Here is a 21008-nt window from a genome sequence, read left to right on the forward strand (position 1 = left end):
CTGCAGAACATGGAACTCAGTCACACCCACTGCAGAACATGGAACTCAGTCAGACCCACTGCAGAACATGGAACTCAGTCAGACCCACTGCAGAACATCACATTCAGTCAGACCCACTGCAGAACATGGAACTCAGTCAGACCCACTGCAGAACATGGAACTCAGTCAGACCCACTGCAGAACATGGAACTCAGTTCATGTTCGTTTTCGTTGTGTAATGAATACATTCACTGGAAATCTAACTCATTATCTTATTGACTTACTGTGTGTGTGTGTGTGTGTGTGTGTGTGTGTGTGTGTGTGTGTGTGTGTGTGTGTGTGCGTTCGCGTGCAGGTTGCTCATGAGTACCTGTCTCCAGACATACTCAGCACAGTGAAGGAGATGAAGGTGGCTAACTTCAGAAGAGTCCCCAAGATGCCCGTCTACGGCATGTCACAGCCTACATCAGAGGTATGATCAACACCAAGCCCGTATCACATTTGGTCAACGTCCAAAATGCTAGTTTCAGCCATTTCTATCTTTAGCAGACATAACATTTGAAGACGTCCCAGTTGATCCAGTAAGTTGTCTGTGAAGCTGAACTGAAGCGTATCTGCTGGGTTGTGTGTTCTGTAGGCGACGGGTGTGGTGTTGACCCACCTGACGGATGAGAAGAGGAAGTACAGCCACGTCCTGTGGGTCAACCTGCAGGAGGAGCTGGTTCTGGAGGGGAACGGACAGGTCTTCACCCCCAGAGAGCCGTCCTGTCTGGAGCAACACATCCCTGTCCCTGCCACAGACCCCACACAGATTGAGGTACTATACACTATATATACAGCTGTATGTGGACAACCCTTCACATTAGTGGATTAGGCTATTTCAGTCACACCTGTTGCTGACAGGTGTATAAAATCGAGCCCACAGCTATGCAATCTCCATAGACAAACATTGGCAGTAGAATGGCCTTACTGAAGAGCTCAGTGACTTTCAAGCGTGTAGCGCGTTAAAAATGGTCTGTCCTCGATTGCAACACTCACTACCGAGGTCCAAACTGCCTCTGGAAGCAACGTCAGCACAAGAACTGTTCATCAGGAGCTTTATGAAATGGGTTTCCATGGCCGAGCAACCGCACACAAGCCTAAGATCACCATGCTCAATGCCAAGTGTTGGCTGGAGTGGTGTAAAGCTCACTGCCATTGGACTCTGGAGCAGTGGAAATGCGTTCTCTGGAGTGATGAATAACGTTTCACCATCTGGTAGTCCAACGGAAGAATCTTGGTTTGGCAGATGCCAGGAGAACGCTACCTGCCCGAATGCATAGTGCCAACTGTAAAGTTTGGTGGAGGAGGAATAATGGTCTGGGGCTGTTTTTCATGCTTCGGGCTAGGCCCCTTAGTTCCAGTGATGGGAAATCTTAACGCTACAGCATACAACGACATTCTATACGATTCTGTGCTTCCAACTTTGTGGCAACAGTTTGGGGAAGGCCCTTTCCTGTTTCAGCATGACAATGCCCATGTGCACAAAGCGAGATCCATACAGAAATGGTTCGTTGAGATCGGTGTGAAAGAACTTGCCTGGCCTGCAGAGCCCTGACCTCAACCACATCGAACACCTTTGGGATGAATTGGAACATCGACTGCGAGCCAGGACTAATCGTTCAACATCAGTACGACCAACCTCACTAATGCTCTTGTGGCTGAATGGAAGCAAGTCCCCACAGCAATGTTCCAACATCTAGAGAAAGCCTTCTCAGAAGAGTGGAGGCTGTTATAGCAGCCAAGGGGGGGACCAACTCCATATTAATGCCCATGATTTTGGAATCAGATGTTGGATGAGCAGGTGTCCACATACTGTTGGTGTACTAACACATCCATGTCCTCACCCCACACACATAGAGGTACTAACTAACCCCCAGTACATAGAGGTACTAACTAACCCCCAGTACATAGAGGTACTAACTAACCCTCAGTACATAGAGGTACTAACTGATCCTAACCCTCAGTACATAGAGGGACTAACTGATCCTAACCCCCAGTACATAGAGGTACTAACTAACCCTAACCCCCAGTACATAGAGGTACTAACTGATCCTAACCCCCAGTACATAGAGGTACTAAGTGACCCTAACCCCCAGTACATAGAGGTACTAACTAACCCTAACCCCCAGTACATAGAGGTACTAACTGACCCTAACCCCCAGTACATAGAGGTACTAAGTGATCCTTACGTGGACAATAAACCAGTAAAGTAAAGTGAGCCCCAGTCTGACTGTCCCTCCCCCTCCTCTCTACCCCAGAAACTAGAGACAGCCCTGGGAGAGGAGGTTCAGAGAGCCCAGAAGTGGCTGGAGGTCACTCTGGAGCAGGAGAAACAGATGAAGATGTTTAAAACCTGTCTGACGGTCCAGGAGGTCTTCAACCAGTACCAGAGAACACACCAGGGACTGCTCTATAAACGCATCCCTCTGTCAGACTGCTGCGCCCCCAAGGAGGAGGTAAAGGCAGACGACACACATGCACACACACATTCAAACACACACACGCACACACAAAGGTAATGGTTTTGTGGAGGCACTACAGTGGCAGGTTTTCATGGGCTGATATGAGGGTCAGTGACAGGTTGTCATGGGGCTGACATGAGGGTTAGTGACAGGTTGTCATGGGGCTGATATGAGGGTCAGTGACAGGTTTTCATGGGGCTGATATGAGGGTCAGTGACAGGTTTTCATGGGGCTGATATGAGGGTCAGTGGCAGGTTTTCATGGGGCTGATATGAGGGTCAGTGACAGGTTGTCATGGGGCTGATATGAGGCGGCAGCGTAGCCTAGTGGTTAGAGCAGGTAGCCTAGTGGTTAGAGCAGGTAGCCTAGTGGTTAGAGCCAGGTAGCCTAGTGGTTAGAGCCAGGTAGCCTAGTGGTTAGAGCAGGTAGCCTAGTGGTTAGAGCAGGTAGCCTAGTGGTTAGAGCAGGTAGCCTAGTGGTTAGAGCAAGTAGCCTAGTGGTTAGAGCAGGTAGCCTAGTGGTTAGAGCAGGTAGCCTAGTGGTTAGAGCCAGGTAGCCTAGTGGTTAGAGCCAGGTAGCCTTGTGGTTAGAGCCAGGTAGCCTAGTGGTTAGAGGCAGGTAGCCTAGTGGTTAGAGGCAGGTAGCCTAGTGGTTAGAGGCAGGTAGCCTAGTGGTTAGAGGCAGGTAGCCTAGTGGTTAGAGGCAGGTAGCCTAGTGGTTAGAGGCAGGTAGCCTAATGGTTAGAGGCAGGTAGCCTAGTGGTTAGAGGCAGGTAGCCTAGTGGTTAGAGGCAGGTAGCCTAGTGGTTAGAGCGTTGGACTAGTAACTGAAAGGTTGCAAGATCGAATCCCTGAGCTGACAAGGTACAAATCTGTCGTTCTGCCCCTGAACAACCCACTGTTCCTAGGCTGTCATTGAAAATAAGAATTTGTTCTTAACTGACTTGCCTAGTTAAATAAAGGTAAAATAAATAAAAATGAGGGTGAAAAATGGAAATCTTTGTTCTCCCTCTAGTGGTGTTGAATGTTATTACATGTTTTATGAACTGTAGAACTGAATTTCGCCATCTGTTGTGTGCGTGCCTGTGTGTGTGTGTGCGTGCCTGTGTGTGTGTGTGTGTGTGTGTGTGTGCGTGCCTGTGCCTGTGTGCGTGCCTGTGCCTGTGTGCGTGCCTGTGTGTGTGTGCGTGCCTGTATGTGTGTGCGTGCCTGTGTGTGTGTGCGCCTGTGTGTTGTTTTACTCAGGACTTTGACCAGCTCTTGGAGGCCATGAAGAGTACCTTGGCTGAGGACTCTCGCTCAGCCTTCGTGTTCAACTGCTCCAACGGCAAGGGAAGAACCACAACGGCCATGGTCATAGCTGCTCTCACTGTCTGGCACTTCAATGTAAGACTACACTTCTCACTGTCTGACACTTCACTGTAAGACTACACTTCTCACTGTCTGGCACTTCACTGTAAGACTACACTTCTCACTGTCTGGCACTTCACTGTAAGACTACACTTCTCACTGTCTGGCACTTCAATGTAAGACTACACTTCTCACTGTCTAGCACTTCACTGTAAGACTACACTCCTCACTGTCTGACACTTCACTGTAAGACTACACTCCTCACTGTCTGACACTTCACTGTAAGACTACACTTCTCACTGTCTAGCACTTCACTGTAAGACTACACTCCTCACTGTCTGACACTTCACTGTAAGACTACACTTCTCACTGTCTGGCACTTCAATGTAAGACTACACTTCTCACTGTCTAGCACTTCACTGTAAGACTACACTCCTCACTGTCTGACACTTCACTGTAAGACTACACTCCCCTCACTGTCTGACACTTCACTGTAAGACTACACTCCCCTCACTGTCTAGCACTTCACTGTAAGACTACACTTCTCACTGTCTGACACTTCACTGTAAGACTACACTCCCCTCACTGTCTGGCACTTCACTGTAAGACTACACTCCTCACTATCTGACACTTCATTGTAAGACTACACTCCCCTCACTGTCTGGCACTTCACTGTAAGACTACACTCCTCACTATCTGACACTTCATTGTAAGACTACACTCCCCTCACTGTCTGACATTTCACTGTAAGAGTCTATTCTGGAAAACCAACCTATATTCCAGGAATAGTTTATTTGCTGTGTAATAAACACATTGCAGATGTTACCAGAGCTGTTAAACCAGTATTAAAACAGCAATGCTCATCCGTTGTTGGTTTGGTTCTGCCATAGGGCTTTCCTGAGTTTGGTGATGATGAGATTGTCAGTGTTCCTGATGCCAAGTACACCAAGGGAGAATTCAAGGTGAGTAACAAACATAGAGACTTTTACCAAAAGAGGGTTTGAATGAAACATAAGAGTTTTAGGTTGACCACATAGCAGAGACTATAGTGCTACAGCTCAGTGTTAGAGCTGTAGTGGCCTAGCAACCACCTTGCAGACAAGATTCTCCTCTGGTCTGGAATAGTCTGGCCGACAGTCACACCAAACTCTGTCAAAATGGGACATGATACATCTCTGCTTGTCACTCTGCATTAAGGAGATAGATTGGGGGTAAGGCCCTGTGATAGACTAGTGTCCTGTCCAGGGGGTGTACTGAGGAGATAGACTAGTGTCCTGTCCAGGGGGTGTATTGAGGAGATAGACTAGTGTCCTGTCCAGGGGGTGTACTGGTACATCAAGTTGCTTCAGAAACAGCGTTCTGAGCCGGTCTGGTTCGCACAAGCCAAGGGCAAGGCTACTTACATACTACCTGGGGTCCATGGTAACACGTCACCACCATCTCTCTACACTACCTGTGGTCCATGGTAACACGTCACCACCATCTCTCTACGCTACCTGGGGTCCATGGTAACACGTCACCACCATCTCTCTACACTACCTGGGGTCCATGGTAACACGTCACCACCATCTCTCTACGCTACCTGTGGTCCATGGTAACACGTCACCACCATCTCTCTACACTACCTGGGGTCCATGGTAACACGTCACCACCATCTCTCTACACTACCTGGGGTCCATGGTAACACGTCACCACCATCTCTCTAAGCTACCTGGGGTCCGTGGTAACACGTCACCACCATCTCTCTACGCTACCTGGGGTCCATGGTAACACGTCACCACCATCTCTCCACGCTACCTGGGGTCCATGGTAACACGTCACCACCATCTCTCTACGCTACCTGGGGTCCATGGTAACATGTCACCACCATCTCTCTACGCTACCTGGGGTCCATGGTAACACGTCACCACCATCTCTCTACGCTACCTGGGGTCCATGGTAACACGTCACCACCATCTCTCTACGCTACCTGTGGTCCATGGTAACACGTCACCACCATCTCTCTACGCTACCTGGGGTCCATGGTAACACGTCACCACCATCTCTCTACGCTACCTGGGGTCCATGGTAACACGTCACCACCATCTCTCTACGCTACCTGGGGTCCATGGTAACACGTCACCACCATCTCTCTACGCTACCTGGGGTCCATGGTAACACGTCACCACCATCTCTCTACGCTACCTGGGGTCCATGGTAACACGTCACCACCATCTCTCTACGCTACCTGGGGTCCATGGTAACACGTCACCACCATCTCTCTACACTACCTGGGGTCCATGGTAACACGTCACCACCATCTCTCTACACTACCTGTGGTCCATGGTAACACGTCACCACCATCTCTCTACACTACCTGGGGTCCATGGTAACACATTACCACTATCTCTCTACACTACCTGTGGTCCATGGTAACACATCACCACCATCTCTCTACGCTACCTGGGGTCTGTGGTAACATCTCTCTAAGCTACCTGTGGTCCATGGTAACACGTCACCACCATCTCTCTACGCTACCTGGGGTCCATGGTAACACGTCACCACCATCTCTCTACGCTACCTGTGGTCCATGGTAACACGTCACCACCATCTCTCTACGCTACCTGGGGTCCATGGTAACACGTCACCACCATCTCTCTACGCTACCTGGGGTCCATGGTAACACGTCACCACCATCTCTCTACGCTACCTGGGGTCCATGGTAACACGTCACCACCATCTCTCTACGCTACCTGGGGTCCATGGTAACACGTCACCACCATCTCTCTACGCTACCTGGGGTCCATGGTAACACGTCACCACCATCTCTCTACGCTACCTGGGGTCCATGGTAACACGCCACCACCATCTCTCTAAGCTACCTGTGGTCCATGGTAACACGTCACCACCATCTCTCTACGCTACCTGGGGTCCATGGTAACACGTCACCACCATCTCTCTAAGCTATCTGTGGTCCATGGTAACACGTCACCACCATCTCTCTACGCTACCTGGGGTCCATGGTAACACGTCACCACCATCTCTCTACGCTACCTGGGGTCCATGGTAACACGTCACCACCATCTCTCTACGCTACCTGTCTGACAGTCAGTGTGTGTATTCTGTCCTGTCTGACAGTCAGTGTGTGTATTCTGTCCTGTCTGTTCCCAGGTGGTGATGCAGCTAGTTAGACTACTGCCGGACGGTCACCAGATGAAGAGGGAGGTGGACATGGCTCTGGACTCAGTCAGCGAGACCATGACCCCCATGCATTACCACCTCAGAGAGATAATCATCTGTACCTACAGACAGGTAGGACCACCCCCCATTACATACCTACAGACAGGTAGGACCACCCCCCCATTACATACCTATAGACAGGTAGGACCATCCCCCCATTACATACCTATAGACAGGTAGGACCATACACCACATTACATACCTACAGACAGGTAGGACCACCCCCCCATTACATACCTATAGGCAGGTAGGACCACCCCCCCCATTACATACCTATAGACAGGTAGGACCTCCCCCCCATTACATACCTATAGACAGGTAGGACCATACACCACATTACAGCCATACTAGACCATACACCACCATACACCCCATAGACAACCATCCTAGACCATACACCACCATACACCCCATAGACAACCATACTAGACCATACACCACCATACACCCCATAGACAACCATCCTAGACCATACACCCCATAGACAACCATACTAGACCATACACCACCATACACCCCATAGACAACCATCCTAGACCATACACCACCATACACCCCATTGACAACCATAGTAGACCATACACCACCATACACCCCATAGACAACCATCCTAGACCATACACCCCATAGACAACCATACTAGACCATACACCACCATACACCCCATTGACAACCATACTAGACCATACACCACCATACACCCCATAGACAACCATCCTAGACCATACACCCCATAGACAACCATACTAGACCATACACCACCATATACCTCATAGACAACTATACTAGACCATACACCACCATACACCCATAGACAACCATACTAGACCATACACCACCATACACCACCATACACCTCATAGACAACTATACTAGACCATACACCCCATAGACAGCCATACTAGACCATACACCACCATACACCCATAGACAACCATACTAGACCATACACCTCATAGACAACCATACTAGACCATACACCACCATACACCTCACAGACAACCATACTAGACCATACACTACCATACACCTCATAGACAACCATACTAGACCATACACCACCATACACCCATAGACAGCCACCTGAGTGATTATCATCTGCACCTACAGACATGTCCAGTAGGGGGCGACACCTGCCTTTATATTACACTACCTAACAATAACACAAATAATGTCAACTCATTAAAACACTGTTTTGATCACACTGATATAAGGGAATGGTTGTCATGTGTCACAGGTGCATTTCTAGTCTGAAAGGCATGACCCTGAACTGGTACAACCCAATGGGAGAGACAAGACTATTTAGCTGCAGTTCTACTGCTGGCCCATAGATGGTGGTAATGCTCTTGTTTTTATTTAGCTACAGTTCTACTACTGGCCCATAGATGGTGGTAATGCTCTTGTTTTTATTTAGCTACAGTTCTACTACTGGCCCATAGATGGTGGTAATGCTCTTGTTTTTATTTAGCTACAGTTCTACTACTGGCCCATAGATGGTGGTAATGCTCTTGTTTTTATTTAGCTACAGTTCTACTGCTGGCCCATAGATGGTGGTAATGCTCTTGTTTTTATCTAGCTACAGTTCTACTACTGGCCCATAGATGGTGGTAATGCTCTTGTTTTTATCTAGCTACAGTTCTACTACTGGCCCATAGATGGTGGTAATGCTCTTGTTTTTATTTAGCTACAGTTCTACTACTGGCCCATAGATGGTGGTAATGCTCTTGTTTTTATCTAGCTACAGTTCTACTACTGGCCCATAGATGGTGGTAATGCTCTTGTTTTTATCTAGCTACAGTTCTACTACTGGCCCATAGATGGTGGTAATGCTCTTGTTTTTATCTAGCTACAGTTCTACTACTGGCCCATAGATGGTGGTAATGCTCTTGTTTTTATCTAGCTACAGTTCTACTACTGGCCCATAGATGGCTGCAGTTCCACTCCTGGCCCATTGATGGCAGTAATGCTCTTGTTTTTAGGTGACTAGTCATGTCTTGGACCCGAGGTACTCATAAGCATCTACAAATACTATGTTTGTTTAGTAGTTGTTGTTTAATGTTAATTCTTTGACTTTAGGGTGCAGTACTGGTTAGAAATGAATAATATGTTGTTGCTTATGGTAATTAGGGGCGGCAGGTAGCCTAGTGGTTAGAGTGTTGGACTAGTAACCGAAAGGTTGCAAGATTGAATCCCCGAGCTGACAAGGTAAAAATCTGTCATTCTGCCCCTGAACAAGGCAGTTATCCCACTGTTCCTAGGTAGGCTGTCATTGAAAATAAGAATTTGTTCCTAACTGACTTGCCTAGTTAAATAAAAAAAAATATATATTATATACTGGTTAATATTGACTAGTTGATTTGAACTCTTCATTGAGGAAGCATTGTATAGTGTGTTGGGTCCTATGTGTCTACTACTATTACAGCTCTGGTTGACTCCTGTCCTGGGGGGGGTGGGTGATAAATCAATTCAAATGTTATTGGTCACATATACACACGTATTGCGGGTGTTGTGAAATGCTTGTGTTTCTAGCTCCAACAGTGCAGTAATATCTAACAATTCACAACAATACATACACACGGAGTTAAGGAATATATCCATATTAGTGGCATTGACTAAAATACAGTAGAATATAATACAGTAGAATACAGTATATTCATATGAGATGAGTAAAGCAGTATGTAAACATTATTAAAGTGACTAGTGTTCCATTATTAAAGTGACCAGTGTTTCATGTCTATGTACATAGGGCAGCAGCCTCTAAGGTGCAGGGTTGAGTAACTGTGTGTGTGTGTGTGTGTGTGTGTGTGTGTGTGTGTGTGTGTGTGTGTGTGTGTGTGTGTGTGTGTGTGTGTGTGTGTGTGTGTGTGTGTGTGTGTGTGTGGAGAGAGGGATCCTGTAGTTGAAGTTCAACAGGGCTGCAGTGCTCTGCTCTCTCTGTTTTTGCCATTTGTAATACAGACTGTAATCAATGTGTGTCTGTCTGTACTGAGGCTGCACTCTGAGGCTGCCTGGCTGCACATGGGTTAGCCGGAGGTACCCTGCTCCGTCTCCACACTATCAATGGGCCTCATTGTCCCGCCCTCTCTCTGTCTCTCTCTGTCTCTCTCTGTCTCTCTCTTTCCCCCTGCTCTCACTCTCAAGCTTTTACTCTGTCTTCAGATTTCTTTCTTTCTTTCTTTCTTTCTTTCTTTCTTTCTTTCTTTCTTTCTTTCTTTCTTTCTTTCTTTCTTTCTTTCTTTCTTTCTTTCTTTCTTTCTTTCTTTCTTTCTTTCTTTCTTTCTTTCTTTCTTTCTACACAGCAGCAGTCCAACCCTGCCACTGCTTCCACTCTGAGACATATTATTCTGTAATGTTTTATTCATCGATAGTCTTTGTCCTCTCTGCAGCGTTTGCAGCACTCTTACCCGTCATAGTGATCATCTCTACATCCAGTAATCTCTCATTTAGAAACTTGTGGTGACTTTGTGGTGGGGTAGCTGACCAGGTAACTTTTTCCACTTCGGGGGAAGGAATCCAAATCCTGTATATGAGTGTTGAATGAGGAGTCTGTCATTCTCCTTGTAGAATATCTGTCATGGCTGATTATTAGATTCTGTCCAGCCTCCAGCTCCTCTCGTCTCCTGACGTGTAGTGGAGGCCTCCTGTCCAGCCTCCAGCTCCTCTCGTCTCCTGACGTGTAGTGGAGGCCTCCTGTCCAGCCTCCAGCTCCTCTCGTCTCCTGACGTGTAGTGGAGGCCTCCTGTCCAGCCTCCAGCTCCTCTCTTCTCCTGACGTGTAGTGGAGGCCTCCTGTCCAGCCTCCAGCTCCTCTCGTCTCCTGACGTGTAGTGGAGGCCTCCTGTCCAGCCTCCAGCTCCTCTCGTCTCCTGACGTGTAGTGGAGGCCTCCTGTCCAGCCTCCAGCTCCTCTCGTCTCCTGACGTGTAGTGGAGGCCTCCTGTCCAGCCTCCAGCTCCTCTCGTCTCCTGACGTGTAGCGGAGGCCTCCTGTCCAGCCGGCAGGTCTAGGTGATAAACTGAGCCTGATGTGGCTGCTGGAAGGAAGCAGGGCAACGTGAATCAGACACGAGTAACACACACACCCCTCCATCTCTCACGCTTTCACTCTGTAGGTCCCTCTCTCACGCTTTCACTCTGTAGGTCCCTCTCTCACGCATTCTCTCTGTAGGTCCCTCTCTCACGCTTTCTCTCTGTAGGTCCCTCTCTCACGCATTCTCTCTGTAGGTCCCTCTCTCACGCTTTCTCTCTGTAGGTCCCTCTCTCACGCTTTCTCTCTGTAGGTCCCTCTCTCACGCTTTCTCTCTGTAGGTCCCTCTCTCACGCTTTCACTCTGTAGGTCCCTCTCTCACGCATTCTCTCTGTAGGTCCCTCTCTCACGCTTTCTCTCTGTAGGTCGCTCTCTCACGCATTCTCTCTGTAGGTCCCTCTCTCACGCTTTCTCTCTGTAGGTCGCTCTCTCACGCTTTCTCTCTGTAGGTCCCTCTCTCACGCTTTCTCTCTGTAGGTCCCTCTCTCACGCTTTCTCTCTGTAGGTCCCTCTCTCACGCTTTCTCTCTGTAGGTCCCTCTCTCCTTCGCTCTCTCCTCTCTCTCTCCTATCTCTCTTTCTCTCTCTCCTATCTCTCTTTCTCTCTCTCCTATCTCTCTGTCAGCTGGAGGTTTCTTGTTTTCCATTGTGAATGTGTGTGGTACAGACAGAGTATCTTCTTCATGTTTCAGTACGTAGTGGTCTGTAGTCTGTTTGATCAGACAGAGTAGCTTCATGTTTCAGTACGTAGTGGTCTGTAGTCTGTTTGATCAGACAGAATAGCTCCATGTTTCAGTACGTAGTGGTCTGTAGTCTGTTTGCATCAGACAGAGTAGCTTCATGTTTCAGTACGTAGTGGTCTGTAGTCTGTTTGATCAGACAGAATAGCTCCATGTTTCAGTACGTAGTGGTCTGTAGTCTGTTTGATCAGACAGAATAGCTTCATGTTTCAGTACGTAGTGGTCTGTAGTCTGTTTGATCAGACAGAATAGCTCCATGTTTCAGTACGTAGTGGTCTGTAGTCTGTTTGATCAGACAGAGTATCTTCTTCATGTTTCAGTACGTAGTGGTCTGTAGTCTGTTTGATCAGACAGAGTATCTTCTTCATGTTTCAGTACGTAGTGGTCTGTAGTCTGTTTGATCAGACAGAGTATCTTCTTCATGTTTCAGTACGTAGTGGTCTGTAGTCTGTTTGATCAGACAGAGTATCTTCTTCATGTTTCAGTACGTAGTGGTCTGTAGTCTGTTTGATCAGACAGAGTATCTTCTTCATGTTTCAGTACGTAGTGGTCTGTAGTCTGTTTGATCAGACAGAGTATCTTCTTCATGTTTCAGTACGTAGTGTACTGTAGTCTGATCAGACAGACATGGTTGTTTTGTTCACAGAAATACTATTTCCTTTGTGCTTTTAGATCTGAGAATCAGGACTTCTCTTAAATGTAAAACTGCAACACAAGAATGTACCTGTTTACCTGCCATTTTCACCGCCCACAAGCAGGAGTGTATGAAACATCTTGGTTTCCTGGCTTTACTGAGGAAATTGGTTCTGAAGATCATTTGTTTTACAAACTTTTAACTATTTGAGCTTCTCCTCCCCCTCTTCATCTGTCTTTCTCCTCCCAGCTGCGTCTCCCTCTTTCTCTCCAGCTTCCTTTCTCTCCATCTCCCTCTTTCTCTCCATCTCCCTCTTTCTCTCCATCTCCCTCTTTCTGCCCAGCTTCCTTTCTCTCCAGCTTCCTTTCTCTCTAGCTTCCTTTCTCTCCAGCTTCCTTTCCCTCCAGCTTCCTTTCTCTCCATTTCCCTCTTTCTCTCCAGCTTCCTTTCTCTCCAGCTTCCTTTCTCTCTATCTCCCTCTTTCTCTCCAGCTTCCTTTCTCTCCATCTCCCCCTTTCTCTCCAGCTTCCTTTCTCTCCATCTCCCTCTTTCGCTCCATCTCCCTCTTTCGCTCCATCTCCCTCTTTCGCTCCATCTTAATTTCTCTCCCCGCCTTCCTTTCTATTCCCTCCTGCTGTCTCCCTCCCCTTCACTTACTATGTGTGTGTGTGTGTGTGTGTGTGTGTGTGTGTGTGTGTGTGTGTCTACAGAAAGGCCCTCCTGGTTTGGACGGCGCAGTGGAAAAATATTTTCAGAATGGGGAGAATGTTGTTAGCAGGTTTTCTGAGGTTAGGTAATGGACGTCATCAGGAAGAGGATGGAGGGAGGGAGGGATTGGGCTAGAGCCACTAAGTTAAAGGGACCATCACAAAACTAACTGATGGTCAGGAGAGAAGGACAGAGGGGGAGAGAGGGAGGGGGAAAGAGAGGGAAAGAGCGAGGGGGGAGAGAGGGAGGGGGAAAGAGGGGGAGAGGGAAAGAGCGAGAGGGGGAAAGAGCGAAAGAGGGATAGAGGGGGAAAGAGTGAGAGGGGGAAAGAGTGAGAGGGGGAAAGAGCGAAAGAGGGAATGAGGGACTGGGAGTGAGGGAAAAAGCAGGACAGGGAGTGAGGGACTGGGAGTGAGGGAAAGTGTGGGACAGGGAGTGAGGGACTGGGAGTGAGGGAAAGAGCGGGACCGGGAATGAGGGACAGGGACACTGAGGGAGCCAGAGACAGAGTGAGATGGACGGACGGACGGAAGGACGGAGACGGGCGGAAGGACGGACGGACGGAGAGACACAGACAGAAATCAGCAGATTAATAACATTAGCCAGACAGTGTTTAAACATTACTCCCTGAACCTGTGTTGATTCATCCTCCACTCCACTACACCAGTATTCTAAACATTACTCTCTGAACCTGTGTTGATTCATCCTCCACTACACTACACCAGTAGTCTAAACATTACTCCCTGAACCTGTGTTGATTCATCCTCCACTACACTACACCAGTAGTCTAAACATTACTCCCTGAACCTGTGTTGATTCATCCTCCACTACACTACACCAGTAGTCTAAACATTACTCTCTGAACCTGTGTTGATTCATCCTCCACTACACTACACCAGTAGTCTAAACATTACTCCCTGAACCTGTGTTGATTCATCCTCCACTACACCAGTAGTCTAAACATTACTCCCTGAACCTGTGTTGATTCATCCTCCACTACACCAGTAGTCTAAACATTACTCTCTGAACCTGTGTTGATTCATCCTCCACCACACCAGTAGTCTAAACATTACTCTCTGAACCTGTGTTGATTCATCCTCCACTACACTACACCAGTAGTCTAAACATTACTCCCTGAACCTGTGTTGATTCACTCTCCACTCCACTACACCAGTAGTCTAAACATTACTCTCTGAACCTCTGTTGATTCATCCTCCACTACACTACACCAGTAGTCTAAGCATTACTCCCTGAACCTGTGTTGATTCATCCTCCACTACACTACACCAGTAGTCTAAACATTACTCTCTGAACCTGTGTTGATTCATCCTCCACTACACCAGTAGTCTAAACATTACTCTCTGAACCTGTGTTGATTCATCCTCCACTACACTACACCAGTAGTCTAAACATTACTCTCTGAACCTGTGTTGATTCATCCTCCACTACACCAGTAGTCTAAACATTACTCCCTGAACCTGTGTTGATTCATCCTCCACTACACTACACCAGTAGTCTAAACATTACTCCCTGAACCTGTGTTGATTCACTCTCCACTCCACTACACCAGTAGTCTAAACATTACTCTCTGAACCTCTGTTGATTCATCCTCCACTACACTACACCAGTAGTCTAAGCATTACTCCCTGAACCTGTGTTGATTCATCCTCCACTACACTACACCAGTAGTCTAAACATTACTCTCTGAACCTGTGTTGATTCATCCTCCACTACACCAGTAGTCTAAACATTACTCTCTGAACCTGTGTTGATTCATCCTCCACTACACTACACCAGTAGTCTAAACATTACTCTCTGAACCTGTGTTGATTCATCCTCCACTACACCAGTAGTCTAAACATTACTCCCTGAACCTGTGTTGATTCATCCTCCACTACACTACACCAGTAGTCTAAACATTACTCCCTGAACCTGTGTTGATTCACTCTCCACTCCACTACACCAGTAGTCTAAACATTACTCTCTGAACCTCTGTTGATTCATCCTCCACTACACTACACCAGTAGTCTAAGCATTACTCCCTGAACCTGTGTTGATTCATCCTCCACTACACTACACCAGTAGTCTAAACATTACTCTCTGAACCTGTGTTGATTCATCCTCCACTACACCAGTAGTCTAAACATTACTCTCTGAACCTGTGTTGATTCATCCTCCACTACACTACACCAGTAGTCTAAACATTACTCTCTGAACCTGTGTTGATTCATCCTCCACTACACCAGTAGTCTAAACATTACTCCCTGAACCTGTGTTGATTCATCCTCCACTACACTACACCAGTAGTCTAAACATTACTCCCTGAACCTGTGTTGATTCATCCTCCACTACACTACACCAGTAGTCTAAACATTACTCCCTGAACCTGTGTTGATTCATCCTCCACTACACTACACCAGTAGTCTAAACATTACTCTCTGAACCTGTGTTGATTCATCCTCCACTACACCAGTAGTCTAAACATTACTCTCTGAACCTGTGTTGATTCATCCTCCACTACACTACACCAGTAGTCTAAACATTACTCCCTGAACCTGTGTTGATTCATCCTCCACTACACTACACCAGTAGTCTAAACATTACTCCCTGAACCTGTGTTGATTCATCCTCCACTACACCAAAATTCTAAACATTACTCTCTGAACCTGTGTTGATTCATCCTCCACTACACTACACCAGTAGTCTAAACATTACTCTCTGAACCTGTGTTGATTCATCCTCCACTACACTACACCAGTAGTCTAAACATTACTCTCTGAACCTGTGTTTTTTCATCCTCCACTACACTACACCAGTATTCTAAACATTACTCTCTGAACCTCTGTTGATTCATCCTCCACTACACTACACCAGTAGTCTAAACATTACTCCCTGAACCTGTGTTGATTCATCCTCCACTACACTACACCAGTAGTCTAAACATTACTCCCTGAACCTGTGTTTATTCATCCTCCACTACACTACACCAGTAGTCTAAACATTACTCTCTGAACCTGTGTTGATTCATCCTCCACTACACCAGTAGTCTAAACATTACTCTCGGAACCTGTGTTGATTCATCCTCCACTACACTACACCAGTAGTCTAAACATTACTCCCTGAACCTGTGTTGATTCATCCTCCACTACACTACACCAGTAGTCTAAACATTACTCCCTGAACTTGTGTTGATTCATCCTCCACTACACCAGTAGTCTAAACATTACTCCCTGAACCTGTGTTGATTCATCCTCCACTACACCAGTAGTCTAAACATTACTCCCTGAACCTGTGTTGATTCATCCTCCACTACACTACACCAGTAGTCTAAACATTACTCCCTGAACCTGTGTTGATTCATCCTCCACTACACTACACCAGTAGTCTAAACATTACTCCCTGAACCTGTGTTGATTCATCCTCCACTACACTACACCAGTAGTCTAAACATTACTCCCTGAACCTGTGTTGATTCATCCTCCACTACACCAGTAGTCTGAACATTACTCCCTGAACCTGTGTTGATTCATCCTCCACTACACTACACCAGTAGTCTGAACATTACTCCCTGAACCTGTGTTGATTCATCCTCCACTACACTACACCAGTAGTCTAAACATTACTCCCTGAACCTGTGTTGATTCATCCTCCACTACACCACACCAGTAGTCTAAACATTACTCCCTGAACCTGTGTTGATTCATCCTCCACTACACTACACCAGTAGTCTAAACATTACTCCCTGAACCTGTGTTGATTCATCCTCCACTACACCAAAATTCTAAACATTACTCTCTGAACCTGTGTTGATTCATCCTCCACTACACTACACCAGTAGTCTAAACATTACTCTCTGAACCTGTGTTGATTCATCCTCCACTACACTACACCAGTAGTCTAAACATTACTCTCTGAACCTGTGTTTTTTCATCCTCCACTACACTACACCAGTATTCTAAACATTACTCTCTGAACCTCTGTTGATTCATCCTCCACTACACTACACCAGTAGTCTAAACATTACTCCCTGAACCTGTGTTGATTCATCCTCCACTACACTACACCAGTAGTCTAAACATTACTCCCTGAACCTGTGTTTATTCATCCTCCACTACACTACACCAGTAGTCTAAACATTACTCTCTGAACCTGTGTTGATTCATCCTCCACTACACCAGTAGTCTAAACATTACTCTCGGAACCTGTGTTGATTCATCCTCCACTACACTACACCAGTAGTCTAAACATTACTCCCTGAACCTGTGTTGATTCATCCTCCACTACACTACACCAGTAGTCTAAACATTACTCCCTGAACTTGTGTTGATTCATCCTCCACTACACCAGTAGTCTAAACATTACTCCCTGAACCTGTGTTGATTCATCCTCCACTACACCAGTAGTCTAAACATTACTCCCTGAACCTGTGTTGATTCATCCTCCACTACACTACACCAGTAGTCTAAACATTACTCCCTGAACCTGTGTTGATTCATCCTCCACTACACTACACCAGTAGTCTAAACATTACTCTCTGAACCTGTGTTGATTCATCCTCCACTACACTACACCAGTAGTCTAAACATTACTTCTGAACCTGTGTTGATTCATCCTCCACTACACCAGTAGTCTAAACATTACTCCCTGAACCTGTGTTGATTCATCCTCCACTCCACTACACCAGTATTCTAAACATTACTCTCTGAACCTGTGTTGATTCATCCTCCACTACACTACACCAGTAGTCTAAACATTACTCCCTGAACCTGTGTTGATTCATCCTCCACTACACTACACCAGTAGTCTAAACATTACTCCCTGAACCTGTGTTGATTCATCCTCCACTACACTACACCAGTAGTCTGAACATTACTCCCTGAACCTGTGTTGATTCATCCTCCACTACACTACACCAGTAGTCTAAACATTACTCCCTGAACCTGTGTTGATTCATCCTCCACTACACCACACCAGTAGTCTAAACACTACTCCCTGAACCTGTGTTGATTCATCCTCCACTACACTACACCAGTAGTCTGAACATTACTCCCTGAACCTGTGTTGATTCATCCTCCACTACACTACACCAGTAGTCTAAACATTACTCTCTGAACCTGTGTTTTTTCATCCTCCACTACACTACACCAGTATTCTAAACATTACTATCTGAACCTCTGTTGATTCATCCTCCACTACACTACACCAGTAGTCTAAACATTACTCCCTGAACCTGTGTTGATTCATCCTCCGCTACACTACACCAGTAGTCTAAACATTACTCCCTGAACCTGTGTTTATTCATCCTCCACTACACTACACCAGTAGTCTAAACATTACTCTCGGAACCTGTGTTGATTCATCCTCCACTACACCAGTAGTCTAAACATTACTCTCGGAACCTGTGTTGATTCATCCTCCACTACACTACACCAGTAGTCTAAACATTACTCCCTGAACCTGTGTTGATTCATCCTCCACTACACTACACCAGTAGTCTAAACATTACTCCCTGAACTTGTGTTGATTCATCCTCCACTACACCAGTAGTCTAAACATTACTCTCTGAACCTGTGTTGATTCATCCTCCACTACACCAGTAGTCTAAACATTACTCCCTGAACCTGTGTTGATTCATCCTCCACTACACTACACCAGTAGTCTAAACATTACTCCCTGAACCTGTGTTGATTCATCCTCCACTACACTACACCAGTAGTCTAAACATTACTCTCTGAACCTGTGTTGATTCATCCTCCACTACACTACACCAGTAGTCTAAACATTACTTCTGAACCTGTGTTGATTCATCCTCCACTACACCAGTAGTCTAAACATTACTCCCTGAACCTGTGTTGATTCATCCTCCACTCCACTACACCAGTATTCTAAACATTACTCTCTGAACCTGTGTTGATTCATCCTCCACTACACTACACCAGTAGTCTAAACATTACTCCCTGAACCTGTGTTGATTCATCCTCCACTACACTACACCAGTAGTCTAAACATTACTCTCTGAACCTGTGTTGATTCATCCTCCACTACACTACACCAGTAGTCTAAACATTACTCCCTGAACCTGTGTTGATTCATCCTCCACTACACCAGTAGTCTGAACATTACTCCCTGAACCTGTGTTGATTCATCCTCCACTACACTACACCAGTAGTCTGAACATTACTCCCTGAACCTGTGTTGATTCATCCTCCACTACACTACACCAGTAGTCTAAACATTACTCCCTGAACCTGTGTTGATTCATCCTCCACTACACCACACCAGTAGTCTAAACACTACTCCCTGAACCTGTGTTGATTCATCCTCCACTACACTACACCAGTAGTCTGAACATTACTCCCTGAACCTGTGTTGATTCATCCTCCACTACACTACACCAGTAGTCTAAACATTACTCTCTGAACCTGTGTTTTTTCATCCTCCACTACACTACACCAGTATTCTAAACATTACTATCTGAACCTCTGTTGATTCATCCTCCACTACACTACACCAGTAGTCTAAACATTACTCCCTGAACCTGTGTTGATTCATCCTCCAATACACTACACCAGTAGTCTAAACATTACTCCCTGAACCTGTGTTTATTCATCCTCCACTACACTACACCAGTAGTCTAAACATTACTCTCGGAACCTGTGTTGATTCATCCTCCACTACACCAGTAGTCTAAACATTACTCTCGGAACCTGTGTTGATTCATCCTCCACTACACTACACCAGTAGTCTAAACATTACTCCCTGAACCTGTGTTGATTCATCCTCCACTACACTACACCAGTAGTCTAAACATTACTCCCTGAACTTGTGTTGATTCATCCTCCACTACACCAGTAGTCTAAACATTACTCTCTGAACCTGTGTTGATTCATCCTCCACTACACCAGTAGTCTAAACATTACTCCCTGAACCTGTGTTGATTCATCCTCCACTACACTACACCAGTAGTCTAAACATTACTCCCTGAACCTGTGTTGATTCATCCTTCACTACACTACACCAGTAGTCTAAACATTACTCTCTGAACCTGTGTTGATTCATCCTCCACTACACTACACCAGTAGTCTAAACATTACTCCCTGAACCTGTGTTGATTCACTCTCCACTCCACTACACCAGTAGCCTAAACATTACTCTCTGAACCTCTGTTGATTCATCCTCCACTACACTACACCAGTAGTCTAAGCATTACTCCCTGAACCTGTGTTGATTCATCCTCCACTACACTACACCAGTAGTCTAAACATTACTCTCTGAACCTGTGTTGATTCATCCTCCACTACACCAGTAGTCTAAACATTACTCTCTGAACCTGTGTTGATTCATCCTCCACTACACTACACCAGTAGTCTAAACATTACTCTCTGAACCTGTGTTGATTCATCCTCCACTACACCAGTAGTCTAAACATTACTCCCTGAACCTGTGTTGATTCATCCTCCACTACACTACACCAGTAGTCTAAACATTACTCCCTGAACCTGTGTTGATTCATCCTCCACTACACTACACCAGTAGTCTAAACATTACTCTCTGAACCTGTGTTGATTCATCCTCCACTACACCAGTAGTCTAAACATTACTCTCTGAACCTGTGTTGATTCATCCTCCACTACACTACACCAGTAGTCTAAACATTACTCTCTGAACCTCTGTTGATTCATCCTCCACTACACTACACCAGTAGTCTAAACATTACTCCCTGAACCTGTGTTGATTCATCCTCCACTACACTACACCAGTAGTCTAAACATTACTCCCTGAACCTGTGTTGATTCATCCTCCACTACACCAAAATTCTAAACATTACTCTCTGAACCTGTGTTGATTCATC

At 46.2% G+C, this 21008-nt stretch overlaps 1 protein-coding gene across 3 annotated transcripts in view; it reads left to right on the forward strand.

Annotated features, from left to right (window-relative positions):
• Positions 1-21008, forward strand: part of pald1a (phosphatase domain containing paladin 1a) — a 179834-nt gene that overhangs the window by 61494 nt on the left and 97332 nt on the right. For all 3 annotated transcript variants that reach the window (XM_082978763.1, XM_045687471.2, XM_045687469.2), the window contains 6 exons: positions 335-451; positions 617-796; positions 2280-2477; positions 3728-3868; positions 4723-4794; positions 6983-7123. In XM_082978763.1, coding sequence (XP_082834889.1) covers positions 335-451; positions 617-796; positions 2280-2477; positions 3728-3868; positions 4723-4794; positions 6983-7123 — 849 coding nt within the window. The remainder of the gene's footprint in view (positions 1-334; positions 452-616; positions 797-2279; positions 2478-3727; positions 3869-4722; positions 4795-6982; positions 7124-21008) is intronic.

The sequence above is a fragment of the Salmo salar genome, chromosome 01, assembly GCF_965601325.2.
Source record: "Salmo salar chromosome 01, fSalSal1, whole genome shotgun sequence".
Classification (NCBI taxonomy): Eukaryota; Metazoa; Chordata; class Actinopteri; order Salmoniformes; family Salmonidae; genus Salmo; species Salmo salar.